Here is a 23,718-nt window from a genome sequence, read left to right on the forward strand (position 1 = left end):
TTTAGAGGCAGCAAAACACTACATTGTGGATGCCCTGAACTAGCTTCATGTTTTTTTTCTTTCTGTCTTGGGGATAAGCATCTCCTCTTGTTCTTCTCAGGTTGTTGCACTCGTGTGCCAACCTTGTGTGTACATACTCTTTCTACCTATCAATGAACAATACACAAGCTTTGCGTATTTGTGAAAAAAAAAAAAGAAACGATGTATTCGTTAGTGGTGGACAAATTTAATCAACATGTTTTGTGATTCTGTATTTATGAAAATTTCTACCACTGTATCATAAAAATATACCGGGTGGCAACACGCATCGTGACGAATTAGTAAGCTTTAAAGGATCCTTTTCGTTTTGGAATGAGCGATGGCCTACACGGGCTAACTAGTGCGACATACAAAGATATGGATATAAGGTAACATGCGCGGGATGCGGTAGGTCATTGCATGCATGTGAATTTGAAGTGCGTGTCGACGCGCGGGATCTGGTAGGCGATGGGTAAAATCATCCAAACTTTGAAAAAATCATCCAAAAATTCCTCGTTTAACCCCCTTTGGCATGTGTTCCTAACAAATTACGCGACATGAAATGAAATTTTCAGAAGGGGGGAGTCAGAGGATAAACTTTTTTTATCGATCTTAGTAACAGGTTTCTGTACATCCTGAGATGGCTCTATTCTATTCCATTTTGACAGCTAAAAGAAAGAAACTATCTCAATTGAGTTGCATATCGGTTGATATTTTAGCTTTTCAAGGACTGTTTTGTGAAACGGAAAATAGTAAGAGTAGATGGGGCACCCTAAGAAAAGAAAAAGAGTAGGTGGGGCGGCAGACAGATAGTCTGAAATTTCCCCTCAGTCCTACTCGTCCTCTCCCGACTCCAAACCCTAGCACCCAATTCGGCGGCCGCAGGCACAACACAAGCGACGATGGCGGCGGTGCTTGTGCGGGAGCTTGGCGAGATGGAGGAGCTCGTGGAGGAGATCCTCATCCGCCTCCCTAAGGACGAGCCTGGTAATCTTCTCCGCTCCTCCCTCGTCTGCAAGCCATGGCGCGGCCTCCTCGCCGGCGACGGCTTCCGTCGCCGCTACGGCGACTTCCACCAAACACCTCCCATGCTTGGCTTCTTCCAAAACTGGCCGGAACCCTGCGCCGAATTATGGCCTACCACGGATTTCCTCGCGCGTGACCTCGACCCCCAGCACCACTATTCCGTGGAAGATTGTCGCCACGGCCGGGTCCTCCTTCGGTACTTGGATGAGGATGCGAATATGGCAAGGCTGGTCGTCTGGGACCCCATCACGGGCAGACAAACGGTGTTTGGCAGCCTCGAAAACGAAATGTCGGCAACGGGAAGCTGGTCTGCCTCGGTGCTCTGTGCTGCGGACAACTGCCGCCACGGTGACTGCCAATCGGGTCCAGTCCGCGTTGTTTTCGTCATCCTTCACCAGGAAGAGCAGGTTGCTACGGCGTCCGTCTACTCATCGGAGACGGCTAGTTGGAGCTCTCCGGCCGTCACCGACATTGGTATGTTTGAGGATGAAGATGAAATCTGTTTCTGCACGCCTAGTGTACTCGCAGGAGACGCGCTCTATTTCCTCCTGTTCCGGGACCAGGATGTTGAAGATTGCAGTATTCTCGAATACAACTTTGGAACCTCTTGTCTGTCAGAGATTCATCATCCGGAAGAGATGGAGGATGCCAGCAACAGTCCTATCCTCATGGTGGGGGAAGACGGCAGGCTGGGGATTGCACACCTCTTCTTTTTCTGCCTCTCCATCTGGTGGAGGGAGGTGGATCCCGATGGAGGTGTGTCCTGGACACAACCGAGAGACATCGACCTCCAGACTATTCTTCCCGCTAGTGATTTCACAGTATCACCAGAGTTGGTTGGCTCCGTCGAGGGTACTGACATCATTTTTGTAACCACAAGTCTCGGCACCTACGAAATTGATCTCAAGTCACTAAGCTTGAAGATGCTCTCAAGCAAGCTGGATCAACATCCACATGTCAGATGGACCCTCTTTCCCTACGTCAGCTTCTACCATCCTCCAGGTATGTACCTTAATTAACATCTTTTTTTATATATAGTTGTGATTTGGGAATAGATGTTAATTACTTGTAATATATTTCAGTCGCAGGTGGCACAAATAAAAATAGTGAATGTGTAATCAGCAGACACTATGATGCTTTCTCAGCATACTGACTGCTTGTTCTTCCATGATTGTTTCTTTCTTCAGCGGCGGCTGGTGGTGTTCTGGCTGAAGCATCAAGTGATGAAGAACCTGGGCATGGCAATGAGGAAGCAGAAGTCTCAAGCATTGAAGAAGTTTAAATTGAAGAGTTGGCGTCTGGAATTGTGGCTGAAGCATCAAGTGAAGCTTGACATAGCAACGAGGAAGCAAAAGTCTCAAGCATTGAAATTCAGTTTGCTGTTTTGGTGCTTGTCTTTCGTTGGTTTTCAAAGTTAGATGGGATACTGGTGTGAGTTTGATGGGTGATGCTAGACTTGTGTTATCATGTCTTGTTAATTCTCTATTTTTGTTAGCCATGCTATGGATGTTTTTGTTGTTCAATGTTCAAACCCTGATTCCATTTAAGCTGGGGAAAGTTGTCTTTTATGTAAAACAAATTGGCTGAAAGTTTTATGCATAATTATACATTTCTCTCCACACAAAGTAGCATATTTAAAATTTTAAATAGTGCTAGCAGCTGCATACTCTTGTGAATGGATCACACAGTAATGTTCTCCCTTTGTATCAAAATAATTGTAGTTGGAGAAAACTAGACTAGTTCTCTCCAAATACAATTATTTAGGAACGGAGGAAGTACTAATGAGCCTCCGAGCTATGATACCATTACAACTGATAGCCAACTTGTCTACTGATGTCGATGTCTTTCCAGCGCAATTTAATCAATAACGGAGTAGGCTGCTTCGTGAACACGATGAATATATACTAGTATGTTCAATGGTTTAAGTTTAAGCTGTTGTTGATTGATCACTTTTTTTGCCCTCTTATTTGTTTTGCATAAAGGATATATGTGTCGAAGAGAAATTCGGTCTTTTAGAGCGAGAAAGTTTGCTACCCTGAAATGCTGTAGACAATATATATGAACAAAATATATGTAATCATCATGGAAGCATAAAGAATGCCTCTACTGAATACCCATTCGTTCTTGCAGGAGTATCTTGCATGGGCTTCTGCGGAACCTATATTACCTTCTTACATCTTATGTGAAAAGCAGACGTAGAAGGGACCATGTTCAAAAACCTCAATCTGGCAAGAACAGATGCCGCCATTTCTTACTTTGTTTTATAAATTACCCCCTCTATAAATCTGATAAGACCAGATCCTATTCGGTTAACTCCCATATCCTATGTTCTCTTAGTTTAAGGGCTACTGAAGCTTGTTTGCATGTTGTGACTTACGGTACGCCTGTTCCTCTCCTAGCTTCTTGGCTCAGTCTAGTGGTTCTCCACTATTGCTGGTGTGCCCTATTTATACTATTGGTCAATGTTTAGATGGATGATACATCTGTTGTTGACTCAAATTTTGCACAAATGAGTAGGACTACCAGGCGGAAGGAATGGCGCCATGCCGCACCCATGTATGAGTCTATTGTTGGCTAAATTGCAACTTAATTTGTTGGTTCCTCGTGTGTATTTGTTGTTATTCAGTTTTACCAAGTAGTGTGAGAAGATTACAAACTGTCGAAAAAAGTACAAATTGCTAGGTCGATTACATTATTTACTCGGATGTTAACTCGGAGGTAAATTGCTAGCACGGCATATATAAGCTAATAAAAAATACATGTTTATTTAGTTAGAGCTACAAACAGACAATAGAAGCAAAACTATTAGCCGCATTTATTTGTGTGTTCAGTTTGTAGGAGGTGTAATATGTAGATTGAAATCTTCAACTTTCTCAAATAGTAGCCTAAGTGTGCACATAGATGAATATCCTCATCTCATACTTGTACTTAATATTAAAAATTGATAAACATCGAACAGAAGCAAAACCATTAGCCTGATATATCTGAGTCTTCACTTTGTAGAAGGTGTGAGCTCATATGTAGACTGAAATCCTCAACTTACTCAAATAGTATCCTAAATGTGCACATAAATGAATAACCACGCCTCATACTCGTACTTGATCTTAGAAAGAGATAAACATGAGATGGCCATAAAAATAGGTGTTCACAAAATATAATTTTTTTAGTTCTTTATATCTTGAGCAAAATCTGCTATTACCAATCAAACACACAAATGCAGATCTTTTGAATAGATCGAAGCATTAATCAAATATAATTACCACACAATCTTCTAATACCGCAAGCACTATTAAGAAAGTTTGCTCATGGACATTCATTGGTGCAATATTTGATAACCATTTTCGATGATAAAACTATTATGTTAGCCAAGCAACCTTTGTATGCTAACTATAAACTATCAGTACTCAGTCCACAAGTGATAAGCATCAAATTCGACATGTGTGCATGCCTTCTTCCTTGCAAAAGCATTGTATTTAAATGTATGTCCTACAAAATTTGAAAAATTGCAGTCTCTGAAACTGACCAAACAATACTTTCACAAAACACATAGGAAGTAGAGTCACATGTCACAGCGAGAAAGAAAATTGCATTTGGTCGAATAGGCGGGAAGAGGTTACCGGAGTTGAAATCGGGGTCGTGATCGCCACGATGTAGCGGAGGCGGTCCGCAAGGTGGAAGTGGTCGAGGCAAGGCGCTGCGGTTGGGGGTCTAGGAGACGACCGAGGTAATTAGGTTGGCGAATGTAGTGGAGGCGGTCGGCAAGGTGGAAACGGTCGAGGCAAGGCGTTGCAACCGGGGAGTCTCGGAGATGACCGAGGTAATTAAGGTTGACGAGGTAGGCAAAATCGGCGACGGTCGACGGAGTTGTGCCGGGTAGTGAAGAACGACGTGGTTGCTGAGTTTGTGCTGTTGAATCCCGTGGATAGGGGGAGATGCATTGACACAGAGAGCGTGATGGTGAGAACGGATGTGAGGATGCCATGATGCTATGTAGCCCATCCCTGGAAATCCACGTTGGCGGCCGTAGGCTCCCCGCGGTGGAGTGGGCAAAGTCGGGGCATGCGGTGTTTTGCAGCCATGGAAAGAGGCGGGGCGTCGTTCGGCAACCAATGGGGATTCGATGTGTTTGATACATAGGGAAGGGTGGTCCTCACCGAGAGAAGGAAGAAGAGAAGAAGACACTATTACACCAGATCGGTGCGTGAGGATGAAGCGATAGGGTGGGACCTGTGCAGTTTCTGGAGTCCATGAGAAACATCTTGTCTAGTATAAACCAATTTGAAAAAAATTAGTGCGTTATTGCAAAATAATGCCATCTCTAAAATACGTGATTGCAAAACATTACACATTGATTTATTTAGTGAGGCACTGCTCAGAAAGCTATAAGAACGTATTTTCAGTGGTCTGAACACACTACAAAATCAGGAATAAACTGGGTGAAAAATACCAAACCAAAGGAAAAGGTAGACACACATGTCACTAATGTACACTGATTTATTTAGCGAGGCAATACTCTACATATTATAGCATGCTATTTTGTAAAGATCTAAATGCACTACAAAACTGCAAAGTGGACTACGTTAAAAAATCCAAAATTAAATTAGAGAAAAAAGTGGACAGATGTGTCGCTCATAGAATAGCTCATTGCTAGCAATCGAAATGCACCAAGCGACTTCTAGACTTTTTAATGGTTTCAACGTTAATTTTTAGGGGTCTAATTATTTTTCACGAAAGTTGAGGAAAAATGATCAACATGTGCCAGTTGGAGGAGTAAGGACCCAAAGCACTTGAAACGCACCTGGTGGCTCCTAGCTTAGTAGCTTTTGATTGGGTGGGACTGCACAGTTTTCGAAGTCCATAAGAAACATCTAGTCTAGTATAAACCAATTTGCAAAACATTACACATTAATTTATTCACTGTGGCACTGCTTAGAAAGCTATATGATGCTTTTTTCAGTGGTCTAAACACACTACAAAATTAGGGATAAACTGTGAAAAAAATCAGAACCAGAGAAAAAGCTGGGCACATGTGTTGCAAATGTACACTGATTTATTTAGCAAGGCAATACCTTACACATTATAGTGTGCTATTTTTTAATGATATAAAAGCACTACAAAACTGAAAGTGAACTACGTTAAAAAATATCCTAAATTAAATTAATTAGATAAAAAAGTAGACACATGTGTCGCTCATAGAATAGCTCACGGCTAGCAATCGAAACGCACCAAGCGACTTCTAGACTTTTTAATGATGTCAATGTTAATTTTTAGGGGAGTAATTATAAAAGTAGAAAAATGGTCAACACGTATTAGTAGGAGGAGTAAGGACCGAAAGTACTTGAAACGCACATGGTGTGTGTGCGTGTTGCCTGTTGCGTGTGTGCGTGTGTGTGTGGGGGGAGGGGGGGGGGGGTTGGCAGCATGGGATTTAATCTACATATTTTTGCTAGAATTACACATGACATTCTCTCATTCATGTTTATCGTTCTAAACAACTCGATTGATGACCTCTTAAGGTGAGGTACACATACGCACCCCTTCGGCTGGTATGGGGTTGATGACTTGGTCTTGTCCTTGTTAGGTTTATTTCACTATGTGAAATGCTTGCCTATTGGCAAACTCATGCCTTTGGTTGGTACTACGTAAGCTTATCCTCTTGAGGATTTTCTTGAATAGGACATTTCTTAACATATATATGTGGCTCAGATCATTAGCATATTGGAAAAAGTTTGCTGGAATTAATTTAATCTAAAGGCTTAATCAATACTTAATTTAACGATGGGCTTTGACTTACTGAGGTTTAACCTAAGGGGAGGAGGGAGGGAGAGAGACAGAGAGTAGTTACTTTCTTGATGCATGTGAGCTAACACCCTCGCAAAGAAACATATTCTTACTAGGGGGCTGTGTCAGCCGCAGCTCCGGCGATGCTCCGCCACACCGGCGCAACGGTGCTCAGCAGTGACCCGTTGCATCTACGATGATGCTCCATTGCAGTGTCATGCCAGCGTGGCGGTGTTCCAATGCAGCACCAATGATGCGCCATTGAAGCACGAACTCATGCATGACGGGGGCTCCAACGCAGCACCGGCGAGCTCCAACGATGCTTCAATGGAGCGCGAACATGGCGGTGCTGCAACGCAGCACCGACGGCCTGTCACAGCTCAGGTAATGCTTCACTGGAGCTGCAGCGCGCAACAACGACGATGCAGTGAATGGCGACTGCTGCGGCGAGGTGGGTTGGAGCACCATGGTTGTTGCGAACCCCGATGGCGTGCTCTTCTCAGCAAAAAGCTTGCCGTCACCGCGTTCGTCGCTGCAGCGCTGCGGTGCCACTTTGCAACAGTAACACACCTTCGTGGGATCCGGAGGGAGAGGGCAGGAAGAGAGAAGAAGGCGCAACCATGGCATGAGGCAGAGCGTCGAAGAAATAAATTGGGAAGGGGAAATGCGAGGAAGAAAGAACGAGCTGAGGAGGGCGTCTGTCACGCGAAAGAGATAAGGTTGGTCGCATGGAGGGGAAAGATGTGGTCTACCCACAGGTACGTGTCGCACGGAGAAAGCGGCTTGCGAGGGAGAGAAATCATCCGGTTGATTTTAATACTTTTCCTTCTTACTAATATGTTCTACCAGATAAACATTTTTCGGTTTTTGCAGTAGTAGGATAGCAATCCGTTTTTTTTTAGATAGAAAAAAACACATGCAGGTATGACAATGTTTCACAAAACAAAAGCAACAGATTGATTCTTATTCCTCTTATGCATTTTATTTCATTTTAGTGTACATATTTTTGTTTTCAAATGTTTTCTGGGCAAATCCTATTCGATATCTTATGTGTTGTTAGTTTACAACCATTATTTGATCTATGTTCTAGCTATTAGCTCCTTCAGAACCTTGCATAGTGATAGTGTTATCAGGTTTTTGCCCCATACAAATGAGCTGATTATGGGCATGTTGCAGCAAATGTGATATTGGGATCCTAGTAACTAGAAGGAAAGCCGCGAATTGCTGCGCAGTTGTACCTTACCATTGTTGAAACAACTATTTCTACATAGCTCCATCGTACGTGCACACACGTATGGTTCCAAGGTGGCAAAAACCATAGGCATATAAACAAAGAACTTACAGTGTGTATATTATATGAAGCATACGAGACCATTTCATGTCAATAACCCTTGTAACTATCAAAGAGCGATAAATATGTAATGCATGGGTATTAGCTAGCAAGGAACCCCAGAATACTAACACATAAATAGTCCATAATATTGATCTTACGATCTCACGATATCAAATGCTCGCATATGCAAGAAAGCAGATATCTCAGTAGTGCCAACCAAATAAAAAATAAAATGGTTCATTAAACTATATTTACTTTTTAATAAAACAAAGTAAAAGATAGATCAAGTACAAAATTATCCTATATAGTCAGGACTGGAGGGTAAGCAAGAAGCTAAGTACTTGTGATGTAATTTACATCAGACCTGCAGAATTGAAAAATATATCCTAAGACGTGCATATAACCATATGGCTTAGATACACGCTGTACTTAAGCCTGGTGGGCAATCTGAAGATGGCAATCAGAATTCTTGATGATTGAAGCTACCATTCAAAATAAAAATGGACAATCTGAAATTTCCTGTTTGTACTACTACATGTTTGTCAGCAAAGTGAGTGAACACCAGTAGCAGAGCCTGAGAAACATTTAGCAAAAAATCTTTTGTTCGCAAATTTGCCAGAATCCCATCAGTTCTTGTGACATGAAAGCGAAACATAGATGATATGATATCTATGAATAATAATAGATTAACTAATTAATTCGATAAATAATTCTATCCAACAAGCAAGTAAAAATAGGTTACCACTACATCCATTATTTGAGAAATGTCATGCAAATATACCACTTTTAGTATTCTCTCTGGGTTTCACTAAACATTAACAATTGGAATTTTAATAGCCATGAAATCTGGAGATTTTCAAACAAGGACAATGAGGTGACATTATCAGTATTAACTATTAAGTGAGATCTTTGTGGTTGCTAAAAAGCCTAAAATATTTTAGGAATCCTCAAATACAATCCCTTTGACAAGTTAACTAACAATTAATTTTGCAGGTGCGTTTCGCGATGGGTTATAGGGTAAAAACAGGAATCTGTAAGCCTTTGAATTATGTGAGTAGACTAAATATTCCCGTTTACTGCTATTACCCATGAACTCATAACAGACGGAGGTACTGATTAAAGGATGTTCGTTTAAGTTACTGATGGTGTATTCGACTATTCTTATAGATATACGTTAAGATTCTATTTGCAACAAGCTAGGTTCAAAATATCATCTCGATACTGATGAAATATATGTATAGGGATATTAACGCGTGCGTTTGTTTTCTGTTGAGATGTAATATGCGGATCAGTTAGGCTTGATCTTATCCTTTGTATAGCTGTATTTTGTAACGTAGCATCGATACCGGTTTCCAAACCATGATCTTGAGAGCAAACTTTTCCTTCACGGAGTGCAGCAATTTCTTTAGCCGACACTTGAAGAATTGGATCCTCCTCATTCTCGAGTTCACACATCAACATCATGTCACCTTCATATCCTTGCTGGGCCATGAACGCCTTCTTCTTTGGGGATTCTTGCACTTCCACTTGAAGTGCCCCATGATGCCACAATTTTGACACTTGATCTTGCGCTTGTCAAGCTTCTTCTTCTTCTTCGGAACGCCATCACCGGCGTCCTTCTGACTTTGTTCGTTTGGCACACGATCTTGGCAAGCGTAACTGCTAGAGCCCTCACCTTCTCTCGTTGAGTCCAGCGCCTGCCACTGAGCCCGTGTGAGCATGACAAGCTCATCGTTGCTCCCGTCCCCGAGACTGTACCGCATACGCTCGCCGTGAGCCTTGTAGCGTCCGACGAGATCATCAATGGACAGGGTCGCGAGATCGACGCACTGCTCGATCGTCGTGACAGTTTCCAGGTACCAAGGAGGAGCCTCGCGCAAGAACCGATGGACTACCGAGGCCTCCGTGAGGTTTTCTCTAAGTGCGCGGATCCGATTGACGAGAGTAGCAACCCGTGAAGCGAACGCGTCCACGGACTCATTGTCATCCATGACCAAAGTCTCATAGTTCTTTAAGAGAGTTTGAAGATTGGCTTGTTTGACATGGTTCTGTCCCTCAAACATGAGCTTCAAGGTATCCCACACCTCCTTCGCTGTTTCTTTGGCAATCACGTGTTGAAAGACATCCATCGGAATCACCGAATAAATCTCCGACTTCACCTGTCGATCCTTCCGATGCTCAGCTCCCTCCTTCTTGAAAGCGGCGCCTCCTGGATCAACTGCATCCCACAACACGTTGGCGCGCAGACCACACTCCATCAGGGCCTTTCAGACCCCGAAGTTCTCACGTTCAAATCATGGGTACGACGAACTCGTCGGAGCCGCAAATACTTTAGCCACACCGGTGTACTCCGCCAGCTTCTTGTCCTTCTCCTCGTCTGACATGATCTCCCGTTACTAGAAGATCAACCTTGCTCTAGATACCATTGATGGCCCATACCTACCGCCGAGTACTTTCCGACGAGAGGCAATGACCGACGACGAACGACGATGACGAACGAAGCTCGCTGATGAACTCGATGAGATACATTACGCCGAGATTCGTTGTATATATACGTCGCGATTCGTCAACCTGTACTTTTGGCCTAGCGTATTGGTTTTGCAGTCACACGTACCAAGCAAGCTAGCTCCCTGGAGGATGGATTCCTTAAGCTAACTAGCCGACGCACGTATGAGAGCAATTCCTGCTGGACGTGCACGTATACTATATGAGCTCTTGCTGATCGAAACTATCCGGTCAAAGCAACGCGAGAAACAGGGCGTCGAGATGATTGCCACGGGAATCGTGTCGCTTCCGTTAATCACTTTGTATTGATCTGAACTCATCATAGGCAGGTTACACACATATAAATAGGACAAGCTAGCAATTAAAGCACTACTCGGATACCAGCTCTTGTCCTACTCGAATACGTGTATATCCATCAGTCGACAAACTCATACATGGATTCCTATTCCTACTTATCACATGCACATTCCGTGCACAGCTTGTGTTTAAGTCTAACAGTCGTGCCTCTAATGCGGGACTCACATGCTTGCCTCTAAACTTTGCTCAAAACACCACAATGTATAAAGATGCTGCAGCCTCTAAGCATTTACCCCAGATGTAATATAATATATTTCTTTCTCTCATAAACTCACCTAGATGAGCTCCGGGGCCACGGGAATGACAAGTAGAACCACTATATTATTTAAATCAAAGAAGAAGCTTGGAGGCAGCCTCTTAGCATGGAGGCGACTCCAACATTTTTTAGCTTAGAGGCTGGATGTGCAGTGTATGGTGCCTGCTTTAAAGTCTTAGAGGCGGTCTTTAGAGGCAGCAAAACACTACATTGTGGATGCCCTGAACTAGCTTCATGTTTTTTTTTTCTGTCTTGGGGATAAGCATCTCCTCTTGTTCTTCTCAGGTTGTTGCACTCGTGTGCCAACCTTGTGTGTACATACTCTTTCTACCTATCAATGAACAATACACAAGCTTTGCGTATTTGTGAAAAAAAAAAGAAACGATGTATTCGTTAGTGGTGGACAAATTTAATCAACATGTTTTGTGATTCTGTATTTATGAAAATTTCTACCACTGTATCATAAAAATATACCGGGTGGCAACACGCATCGTGACGAATTAGTAAGCTTTAAAGGATCCTTTTCGTTTTGGAATGAGCGATGGCCTACACGGGTTAACTAGAGCGACATACAAAGATATGGATATAAGGTAACATGCGCGGGATGCGGTAGGTCATTGCATGCATGTGAATTTGAAGTGCGTGTCGACGCGCGGGATCTGGTAGGCGATGGGTAAAATCATCCAAACTTTGAAAAAATCATCCAAAAATTCCTCGTTTAACCCCCTTTGGCATGTGTTCCTAACAAATTACGCGACATGAAATGAAATTTTCAGAAGGGGGGAGTCAGAGGATAAACTTTTTTTATCGATCTTAGTAACAGGTTTCTGTACATCCTGAGATGGCTCTATTCTATTCCATTTTGACAGCTAAAAGAAAGAAACTATCTCAATTGAGTTGCATATCGGTTGATATTTTAGCTTTTCAAGGACTGTTTTGTGAAACGGAAAATAGTAAGAGTAGATGGGGCACCCTAAGAAAAGAAAAAGAGTAGGTGGGGCGGCAGACAGATAGTCTGAAATTTCCCCTCAGTCCTACTCGTCCTCTCCCGACTCCAAACCCTAGCACCCAATTCGGCGGCCGCAGGCACAACACAAGCGACGATGGCGGCGGTGCTTGTGCGGGAGCTTGGCGAGATGGAGGAGCTCGTGGAGGAGATCCTCATCCGCCTCCCTAAGGACGAGCCTGGTAATCTTCTCCGCTCCTCCCTCGTCTGCAAGCCATGGCGCGGCCTCCTCGCCGGCGACGGCTTCCGTCGCCGCTACGGCGACTTCCACCAAACACCTCCCATGCTTGGCTTCTTCCAAAACTGGCCGGAACCCTGCGCCGAATTATGGCCTACCACGGATTTCCTCGCGCGTGACCTCGACCCCCAGCACCACTATTCCGTGGAAGATTGTCGCCACGGCCGGGTCCTCCTTCGGTACTTGGATGAGGATGCGAATATGGCAAGGCTGGTCGTCTGGGACCCCATCACGGGCAGACAAACGGTGTTTGGCAGCCTCGAAAACGAAATGTCGGCAACGGGAAGCTGGTCTGCCTCGGTGCTCTGTGCTGCGGACAACTGCCGCCACGGTGACTGCCAATCGGGTCCAGTCCGCGTTGTTTTCGTCATCCTTCACCAGGAAGAGCAGGTTGCTACGGCGTCCGTCTACTCATCGGAGACGGCTAGTTGGAGCTCTCCGGCCGTCACCGACATTGGTATGTTTGAGGATGAAGATGAAATCTGTTTCTGCACGCCTAGTGTACTCGCAGGAGACGCGCTCTATTTCCTCCTGTTCCGGGACCAGGATGTTGAAGATTGCAGTATTCTCGAATACAACTTTGGAACCTCTTGTCTGTCAGAGATTCATCATCCGGAAGAGATGGAGGATGCCAGCAACAGTCCTATCCTCATGGTGGGGGAAGACGGCAGGCTGGGGATTGCACACCTCTTCTTTTTCTGCCTCTCCATCTGGTGGAGGGAGGTGGATCCCGATGGAGGTGTGTCCTGGACACAACCGAGAGACATCGACCTCCAGACTATTCTTCCCGCTAGTGATTTCACAGTATCACCAGAGTTGGTTGGCTCCGTCGAGGGTACTGACATCATTTTTGTAACCACAAGTCTCGGCACCTACGAAATTGATCTCAAGTCACTAAGCTTGAAGATGCTCTCAAGCAAGCTGGATCAACATCCACATGTCAGATGGACCCTCTTTCCCTACGTCAGCTTCTACCATCCTCCAGGTATGTACCTTAATTAACATCTTTTTTTATATATAGTTGTGATTTGGGAATAGATGTTAATTACTTGTAATATATTTCAGTCGCAGGTGGCACAAATAAAAATAGTGAATGTGTAATCAGCAGACACTATGATGCTTTCTCAGCATACTGACTGCTTGTTCTTCCATGATTGTTTCTTTCTTCAGCGGCGGCTGGTGGTGTTCTGGCTGAAGCATCAAGTGATGAAGAACCTGGGCATGGCAATGAGGAAGCAGAAGTCTCAAGCATTGAAGAAGTTTAGATTGAAGAGTTGGCGTCTGGAATTGTGGCTGAAGCATCAAGTGAAGCTTGACATAGCAACGAGGAAGCAAAAGTCTCAAGCATTGAAATTCAGTTTGCTGTTTTGGTGCTTGTCTTTCGTTGGTTTTCAAAGTTAATTAGATGGGATACTGGTGTGAGTTTGATGGGTGATGCTAGACTTGTGTTATCATGTCTTGTTAATTCTCTATTTTTGTTAGCCATGCTATGGATGTTTTTGTTGTTCAATGTTCAAACCCTGATTCCATTTAAGCTGGGGAAAGTTGTCTTTTATGTAAAACAAATTGGCTGAAAGTTTTATGCATAATTATACATTTCTCTCCACACAAAGTAGCATATTTAAAATTTTAAATAGTGCTAGCAGCTGCATACTCTTGTGAATGGATCACACAGTAATGTTCTCCCTTTGTATCAAAATAATTGTAGTTGGAGAAAACTAGACTAGTTCTCTCCAAATACAATTATTTAGGAACGGAGGAAGTACTAATGAGCCTCCGAGCTATGATACCATTACAACTGATAGCCAACTTGTCTACTGATGTCGATGTCTTTCCAGCGCAATTTAATCAATAACGGAGTAGGCTGCTTCGTGAACACGATGAATATATACTAGTATGTTCAATGGTTTAAGTTTAAGCTGTTGTTGATTGATCACTTTTTTTGCCCTCTTATTTGTTTTGCATAAAGGATATATGTGTCGAAGAGAAATTCGGTCTTTTAGAGCGAGAAAGTTTGCTACCCTGAAATGCTGTAGACAATATATATGAACAAAATATATGTAATCATCATGGAAGCATAAAGAATGCCTCTACTGAATACCCATTCGTTCTTGCAGGAGTATCTTGCATGGGCTTCTGCGGAACCTATATTACCTTCTTACATCTTATGTGAAAAGCAGACGTAGAAGGGACCATGTTCAAAAACCTCAATCTGGCAAGAACAGATGCCGCCATTTCTTACTTTGTTTTATAAATTACCCCCTCTATAAATCTGATAAGACCAGATCCTATTCGGTTAACTCCCATATCCTATGTTCTCTTAGTTTAAGGGCTACTGAAGCTTGTTTGCATGTTGTGACTTACGGTACGCCTGTTCCTCTCCTAGCTTCTTGGCTCAGTCTAGTGGTTCTCCACTATTGCTGGTGTGCCCTATTTATACTATTGGTCAATGTTTAGATGGATGATACATCTGTTGTTGACTCAAATTTTGCACAAATGAGTAGGACTACCAGGCGGAAGGAATGGCGCCATGCCGCACCCATGTATGAGTCTATTGTTGGCTAAATTGCAACTTAATTTGTTGGTTCCTCGTGTGTATTTGTTGTTATTCAGTTTTACCAAGTAGTGTGAGAAGATTACAAACTGTCGAAAAAAGTACAAATTGCTAGGTCGATTACATTATTTACTCGGATGTTAACTCGGAGGTAAATTGCTAGCACGGCATATATAAGCTAATAAAAAATACATGTTTATTTAGTTAGAGCTACAAACAGACAATAGAAGCAAAACTATTAGCCGCATTTATTTGTGTGTTCAGTTTGTAGGAGGTGTAATATGTAGATTGAAATCTTCAACTTTCTCAAATAGTAGCCTAAGTGTGCACATAGATGAATATCCTCATCTCATACTTGTACTTAATATTAAAAATTGATAAACATCGAACAGAAGCAAAACCATTAGCCTGATATATCTGAGTCTTCACTTTGTAGAAGGTGTGAGCTCATATGTAGACTGAAATCCTCAACTTACTCAAATAGTATCCTAAATGTGCACATAAATGAATAACCACGCCTCATACTCGTACTTGATCTTAGAAAGAGATAAACATGAGATGGCCATAAAAATAGGTGTTCACAAAATATAATTTTTTTAGTTCTTTATATCTTGAGCAAAATCTGCTATTACCAATCAAACACACAAATGCAGATCTTTTGAATAGATCGAAGCATTAATCAAATATAATTACCACACAATCTTCTAATACCGCAAGCACTATTAAGAAAGTTTGCTCATGGACATTCATTGGTGCAATATTTGATAACCATTTTCGATGATAAAACTATTATGTTAGCCAAGCAACCTTTGTATGCTAACTATAAACTATCAGTACTCAGTCCACAAGTGATAAGCATCAAATTCGACATGTGTGCATGCCTTCTTCCTTGCAAAAGCATTGTATTTAAATGTATGTCCTACAAAATTTGAAAAATTGCAGTCTCTGAAACTGACCAAACAATACTTTCACAAAACACATAGGAAGTAGAGTCACATGTCACAGCGAGAAAGAAAATTGCATTTGGTCGAATAGGCGGGAAGAGGTTACCGGAGTTGAAATCGGGGTCGTGATCGCCACGATGTAGCGGAGGCGGTCCGCAAGGTGGAAGTGGTCGAGGCAAGGCGCTGCGGTTGGGGGTCTAGGAGACGACCGAGGTAATTAGGTTGGCGAATGTAGTGGAGGCGGTCGGCAAGGTGGAAACGGTCGAGGCAAGGCGTTGCAACCGGGGAGTCTCGGAGATGACCGAGGTAATTAAGGTTGACGAGGTAGGCAAAATCGGCGACGGTCGACGGAGTTGTGCCGGGTAGTGAAGAACGACGTGGTTGCTGAGTTTGTGCTGTTGAATCCCGTGGATAGGGGGAGATGCATTGACACAGAGAGCGTGATGGTGAGAACGGATGTGAGGATGCCATGATGCTATGTAGCCCATCCCTGGAAATCCACGTTGGCGGCCGTAGGCTCCCCGCGGTGGAGTGGGCAAAGTCGGGGCATGCGGTGTTTTGCAGCCATGGAAAGAGGCGGGGCGTCGTTCGGCAACCAATGGGGATTCGATGTGTTTGATACATAGGGAAGGGTGGTCCTCACCGAGAGAAGGAAGAAGAGAAGAAGACACTATTACACCAGATCGGTGCGTGAGGATGAAGCGATAGGGTGGGACCTGTGCAGTTTCTGGAGTCCATGAGAAACATCTTGTCTAGTATAAACCAATTTGAAAAAAATTAGTGCGTTATTGCAAAATAATGCCATCTCTAAAATACGTGATTGCAAAACATTACACATTGATTTATTTAGTGAGGCACTGCTCAGAAAGCTATAAGAACGTATTTTCAGTGGTCTGAACACACTACAAAATCAGGAATAAACTGGGTGAAAAATACCAAACCAAAGGAAAAGGTAGACACACATGTCACTAATGTACACTGATTTATTTAGCGAGGCAATACTCTACATATTATAGCATGCTATTTTGTAAAGATCTAAATGCACTACAAAACTGCAAAGTGGACTACGTTAAAAAATCCAAAATTAAATTAGAGAAAAAAGTGGACAGATGTGTCGCTCATAGAATAGCTCATTGCTAGCAATCGAAATGCACCAAGCGACTTCTAGACTTTTTAATGGTTTCAACGTTAACTTTTAGGGGTCTAATTATTTTTCACGAAAGTTGAGGAAAAATGATCAACATGTGCCAGTTGGAGGAGTAAGGACCCAAAGCACTTGAAACGCACCTGGTGGCTCCTAGCTTAGTAGCTTTTGATTGGGTGGGACTGCACAGTTTTCGAAGTCCATAAGAAACATCTAGTCTAGTATAAACCAATTTGCAAAACATTACACATTAATTTATTCACTGTGGCACTGCTTAGAAAGCTATATGATGCTTTTTTCAGTGGTCTAAACACACTACAAAATTAGGGATAAACTGTGAAAAAAATCAGAACCAGAGAAAAAGCTGGGCACATGTGTTGCAAATGTACACTGATTTATTTAGCAAGGCAATACCTTACACATTATAGTGTGCTATTTTTTAATGATATAAAAGCACTACAAAACTGAAAGTGAACTACGTTAAAAAATATCCTAAATTAAATTAATTAGATAAAAAAGTAGACACATGTGTCGCTCATAGAATAGCTCACGGCTAGCAATCGAAACGCACCAAGCGACTTCTAGACTTTTTAATGATGTCAATGTTAATTTTTAGGGGAGTAATTATAAAAGTAGAAAAATGGTCAACACGTATTAGTAGGAGGAGTAAGGACCGAAAGTACTTGAAACGCACATGGTGTGTGTGCGTGTTGCCTGTTGCGTGTGTGCGTGTGTGTGTGGGGGGAGGGGGGGGTTGGCAGCATGGGATTTAATCTACATATTTTTGCTAGAATTACACATGACATTCTCTCATTCATGTTTATCGTTCTAAACAACTCGATTGATGACCTCTTAAGGTGAGGTACACATACGCACCCCTTCGGCTGGTATGGGGTTGATGACTTGGTCTTGTCCTTGTTAGGTTTATTTCACTATGTGAAATGCTTGCCTATTGGCAAACTCATGCCTTTGGTTGGTACTACGTAAGCTTATCCTCTTGAGGATTTTCTTGAATAGGACATTTCTTAACATATATATGTGGCTCAGATCATTAGCATATTGGAAAAAGTTTGCTGGAATTAATTTAATCTAAAGGCTTAATCAATACTTAATTTAACGATGGGCTTTGACTTACTGAGGTTTAACCTAAGGGGAGGAGGGAGGGAGAGAGACAGAGAGTAGTTACTTTCTTGATGCATGTGAGCTAACACCCTCGCAAAGAAACATATTCTTACTAGGGGGCTGTGTCAGCCGCAGCTCCGGCGATGCTCCGCCACACCGGCGCAACGGTGCTCAGCAGTGACCCGTTGCATCTACGATGATGCTCCATTGCAGTGTCATGCCAGCGTGGCGGTGTTCCAATGCAGCACCAATGATGCGCCATTGAAGCACGAACTCATGCATGACGGGGGCTCCAACGCAGCACCGGCGAGCTCCAACGATGCTTCAATGGAGCGCGAACATGGCGGTGCTGCAACGCAGCACCGACGGCCTGTCACAGCTCAGGTAATGCTTCACTGGAGCTGCAGCGCGCAACAACGACGATGCAGTGAATGGCGACTGCTGCGGCGAGGTGGGTTGGAGCACCATGGTTGTTGCGAACCCCGATGGCGTGCTCTTCTCAGCAAAAAGCTTGCCGTCACCGCGTTCGTCGCTGCAGCGCTGCGGTGCCACTTTGCAACAGTAACACACCTTCGTGGGATCCGGAGGGAGAGGGCAGGAAGAGAGAAGAAGGCGCAACCATGGCATGAGGCAGAGCGTCGAAGAAATAAATTGGGAAGGGGAAATGCGAGGAAGAAAGAACGAGCTGAGGAGGGCGTCTGTCACGCGAAAGAGATAAGGTTGGTCGCATGGAGGGGAAAGATGTGGTCTACCCACAGGTACGTGTCGCACGGAGAAAGCGGCTTGCGAGGGAGAGAAATCATCCGGTTGATTTTAATACTTTTCCTTCTTACTAATATGTTCTACCAGATAAACATTTTTCGGTTTTTGCAGTAGTAGGATAGCAATCCGTTTTTTTTAGATAGAAAAAAACACATGCAGGTATGACAATGTTTCACAAAACAAAAGCAACAGATTGATTCTTATTCCTCTTATGCATTTTATTTCATTTTAGTGTACATATTTTTGTTTTCAAATGTTTTCTGGGCAAATCCTATTCGATATCTTATGTGTTGTTAGTTTACAACCATTATTTGATCTATGTTCTAGCTATTAGCTCCTTCAGAACCTTGCATAGTGATAGTGTTATCAGGTTTTTGCCCCATACAAATGAGCTGATTATGGGCATGTTGCAGCAAATGTGATATTGGGATCCTAGTAACTAGAAGGAAAGCCGCGAATTGCTGCGCAGTTGTACCTTACCATTGTTGAAACAACTATTTCTACATAGCTCCATCGTACGTGCACACACGTATGGTTCCAAGGTGGCAAAAACCATAGGCATATAAACAAAGAACTTACAGTGTGTATATTATATGAAGCATACGAGACCATTTCATGTCAATAACCCTTGTAACTATCAAAGAGCGATAAATATGTAATGCATGGGTATTAGCTAGCAAGGAACCCCAGAATACTAACACATAAATAGTCCGTAATATTGATCTTACGATCTCACGATATCAAATGCTCGCATATGCAAGAAAGCAGATATCTCAGTAGTGCCAACCAAATAAAAAATAAAATGGTTCATTAAACTATATTTACTTTTTAATAAAACAAAGTAAAAGATAGATCAAGTACAAAATTATCCTATATAGTCAGGACTGGAGGGTAAGCAAGAAGCTAAGTACTTGTGATGTAATTTACAACAGACCTGCAGAATTGAAAAATATATCCTAAGACGTGCATATAACCATATGGCTTAGATACACGCTGTACTTAAGCCTGGTGGGCAATCTGAAGATGGCAATCAGAATTCTTGATGATTGAAGCTACCATTCAAAATAAAAATGGACAATCTGAAATTTCCTGTTTGTACTACTACATGTTTGTCAGCAAAGTGAGTGAACACCAGTAGCAGAGCCTGAGAAACATTTAGCAAAAAATCTTTTGTTCGCAAATTTGCCAGAATCCCATCAGTTCTTGTGACATGAAAGCGAAACATAGATGATATGATATCTATGAATAATAATAGATTAACTAATTAATTCGATAAATAATTCTATCCAACAAGCAAGTAAAAATAGGTTACCACTACATCCATTATTTGAGAAATGTCATGCAAATATACCACTTTTAGTATTCTCTCTGGGTTTCACTAAACATTAACAATTGGAATTTTAATAGCCATGAAATCTGGAGATTTTCAAACAAGGACAATGAGGTGACATTATCAGTATTAACTATTAAGTGAGATCTTTGTGGTTGCTAAAAAGCCTAAAATATTTTAGGAATCCTCAAATACAATCCCTTTGACAAGTTAACTAACAATTAATTTTGCAGGTGCGTTTCGCGATGGGTTATAGGGTAAAAACAGGAATCTGTAAGCCTTTGAATTATGTGAGTAGACTAAATATTCCCGTTTACTGCTATTACCATGAACTCATAACAGACGGAGGTACTGATTAAAGGATGTTCGTTTAAGTTACTGATGGTGTATTCGACTATTCTTATAGATATACGTTAAGATTCTATTTGCAACAAGCTAGGTTCAAAATATCATCTCGATACTGATGAAATATATGTATAGGGATATTAACGCGTGCGTTTGTTTTCTGTTGAGATGTAATATGCGGATCAGTTAGGCTTGATCTTATCCTTTGTATAGCTGTATTTTGTAACGTAGCATCGATACCGGTTTCCAAACCATGATCTTGAGAGCAAACTTTTCCTTCACGGAGTGCGGCAATTTCTTTAGCCGACACTTGAAGAATTGGATCCTCCTCATTCTCGAGTTCACACATCAACATCATGTCACCTTCATATCCTTGCTGGGCCATGAACGCCTTCTTCTTTGGGGATTCTTGCACTTCCACTTGAAGTGCCCCATGATGCCACAATTTTGACACTTGATCTTGCGCTTGTCAAGCTTCTTCTTCTTCTTCGGAACGCCATCACCGGCGTCCTTCTGACTTTGTTCGTTTGGCACACGATCTTGGCAAGCGTAACTGCTAGAGCCCTCACCTTCTCTCGTTGAGTCCAGCGCCTGCCACTGAGCCCGTGTGAGCATGACAAGCTCATCGTTGCTCCCGTCCCCGAGACTGTACCGCATACGCTCGCCGTGAGCCTTGTAGCGTCCGACGAGATCATCAATGGACAGGGTCGCGAGATCGACGCACTGCTCGATCGTCGTGACAGTTTCCAGGTACCAAGGAGGAGCCTCGCGCAAGAACCGATGGACTACCGAGGCCTCCGTGAGGTTTTCTCTAAGTGCGCGGATCCGATTGACGAGAGTAGCAACCCGTGAAGCGAACGCGTCCACGGACTCATTGTCATCCATGACCAAAGTCTCATAGTTCTTTAAGAGAGTTTGAAGATTGGCTTGTTTGACATGGTTCTGTCCCTCAAACATGAGCTTCAAGGTATCCCACACCTCCTTCGCTGTTTCTTTGGCAATCACGTGTTGAAAGACATCCATCGGAATCACCGAATAAATCTCCGACTTCACCTGTCGATCCTTCCGATGCTCAGCTCCCTCCTTCTTGAAAGCGGCGCCTCCTGGATCAACTGCATCCCACAACACGTTGGCGCGCAGACCACACTCCATCAGGGCTTTTCAGACCCCGAAGTTCTCACGTTCAAATCATGGGTACGACGAACTCGTCGGAGCCGCAAATACTTTAGCCACACCGGTGTACTCCGCCAGCTTCTTGTCCTTCTCCTCGTCTGACATGATCTCCCGTTACTAGAAGATCAACCTTGCTCTAGATACCATTGATGGCCCATACCTAACGCCGAGTACTTTCCGACGAGAGGCAATGACCGACGACGAACGACGATGACGAACGAAGCTCGCTGATGAACTCGATGAGATACATTACGCCGAGATTCGTTGTATATATACGTCGCGATTCGTCAACCTGTACTTTTGGCCTAGCGTATTGGTTTTGCAGTCACACGTACCAAGCAAGCTAGCTCCCTGGAGGATGGATTCCTTAAGCAAGCTAGCCGACGCACGTATGAGAGCAATTCCTGCTGGACGTGCACGTATACTATATGAGCTCTTGCTGATCGAAACTATCCGGTCAAAGCAACGCGAGAAACAGGGCGTCGAGATGATTGCCACGGGAATCGTGTCGCTTCCATTAATCACTTTGTATTGATCTGAACTCATCATAGGCAGGTTACACACATATAAATAGGACAAGCTAGCAATTAAAGCACTACTCGGATACCAGCTCTTGTCCTACTCGAATACGTGTATATCCATCAGTCGACAAACTCATACATGGATTCCTATTCCTACTTATCACATGCACATTCCGTGCACAGCTTGTGTTTAAGTCTAACAGTCGTGCCTCTAATGCGGGACTCACATGCTTGCCTCTAAACTTTGCTCAAAACACCACAATGTATAAAGATGCTGCAGCCTCTAAGCATTTACCCCAGATGTAATATAATATATTTCTTTCTCTCATAAACTCACCTAGATGAGCTCCGGGGCCACGGGAATGACAAGTAGAACCACTATATTATTTAAATCAAAGAAGAAGCTTGGAGGCAGCCTCTTAGCATGGAGGCGACTCCAACATTTTTTAGCTTAGAGGCTGGATGTGCAGTGTATGGTGCCTGCTTTAAAGTCTTAGAGGCGGTCTTTAGAGGCAGCAAAACACTACATTGTGGATGCCCTGAACTAGCTTCATGTTTTTTTTTTCTGTCTTGGGGATAAGCATCTCCTCTTGTTCTTCTCAGGTTGTTGCACTCGTGTGCCAACCTTGTGTGTACATACTCTTTCTACCTATCAATGAACAATACACAAGCTTTGCGTATTTGTGAAAAAAAAAGAAACGATGTATTCGTTAGTGGTGGACAAATTTAATCAACATGTTTTGTGATTCTGTATTTATGAAAATTTCTACCACTGTATCATAAAAATATACCGGGTGGCAACACGCATCGTGACGAATTAGTAAGCTTTAAAGGATCCTTTTCGTTTTGGAATGAGCGATGGCCTACACGGGTTAACTAGAGCGACATACAAAGATATGGATATAAGGTAACATGCGCGGGATGCGGTAGGTCATTGCATGCATGTGAATTTGAAGTGCGTGTCGACGCGCGGGATCTGGTAGGCGATGGGTAAAATCATCCAAACTTTGAAAAAATCATCCAAAAATTCCTCGTTTAACCCCCTTTGGCATGTGTTCCTAACAAATTACGCGACATGAAATGAAATTTTCAGAAGGGGGGAGTCAGAGGATAAACTTTTTTTATCGATCTTAGTAACAGGTTTCTGTACATCCTGAGATGGCTCTATTCTATTCCATTTTGACAGCTAAAAGAAAGAAACTATCTCAATTGAGTTGCATATCGGTTGATATTTTAGCTTTTCAAGGACTGTTTTGTGAAACGGAAAATAGTAAGAGTAGATGGGGCACCCTAAGAAAAGAAA

General features: G+C 42.9%; 2 protein-coding genes across 2 annotated transcripts; both read left to right on the forward strand.

Moving 5' to 3' along the window:
* Window positions 1–801: 801 nt before the first annotated feature.
* On the forward strand, window positions 802–2,326 carry LOC123400624. Its single transcript, XM_045094657.1, has 2 exons — window positions 802–2,046; window positions 2,232–2,326. The coding sequence occupies exons 1-2, from the start codon at window positions 921–923 to the stop codon at window positions 2,324–2,326; spliced, it is 1,221 nt and encodes a 406-aa protein (XP_044950592.1). The 5' UTR covers window positions 802–920.
* A 9,936-nt stretch (window positions 2,327–12,262) lies between these two features.
* LOC123414284 lies at window positions 12,263–14,049 on the forward strand. The gene is made up of 2 exons (XM_045106648.1): window positions 12,263–13,505; window positions 13,691–14,049. Exons 1-2 carry the CDS (start codon window positions 12,380–12,382, stop codon window positions 13,783–13,785), a joined length of 1,221 nt encoding a protein of 406 aa, XP_044962583.1. The 5' UTR covers window positions 12,263–12,379; the 3' UTR covers window positions 13,786–14,049.
* The last annotated feature ends 9,669 nt before the right edge of the window (window positions 14,050–23,718 follow it).

This window comes from Hordeum vulgare, chromosome 1H (assembly GCF_904849725.1).
Source record: "Hordeum vulgare subsp. vulgare chromosome 1H, MorexV3_pseudomolecules_assembly, whole genome shotgun sequence".
Taxonomy (NCBI): Eukaryota; Viridiplantae; Streptophyta; class Magnoliopsida; order Poales; family Poaceae; genus Hordeum; species Hordeum vulgare.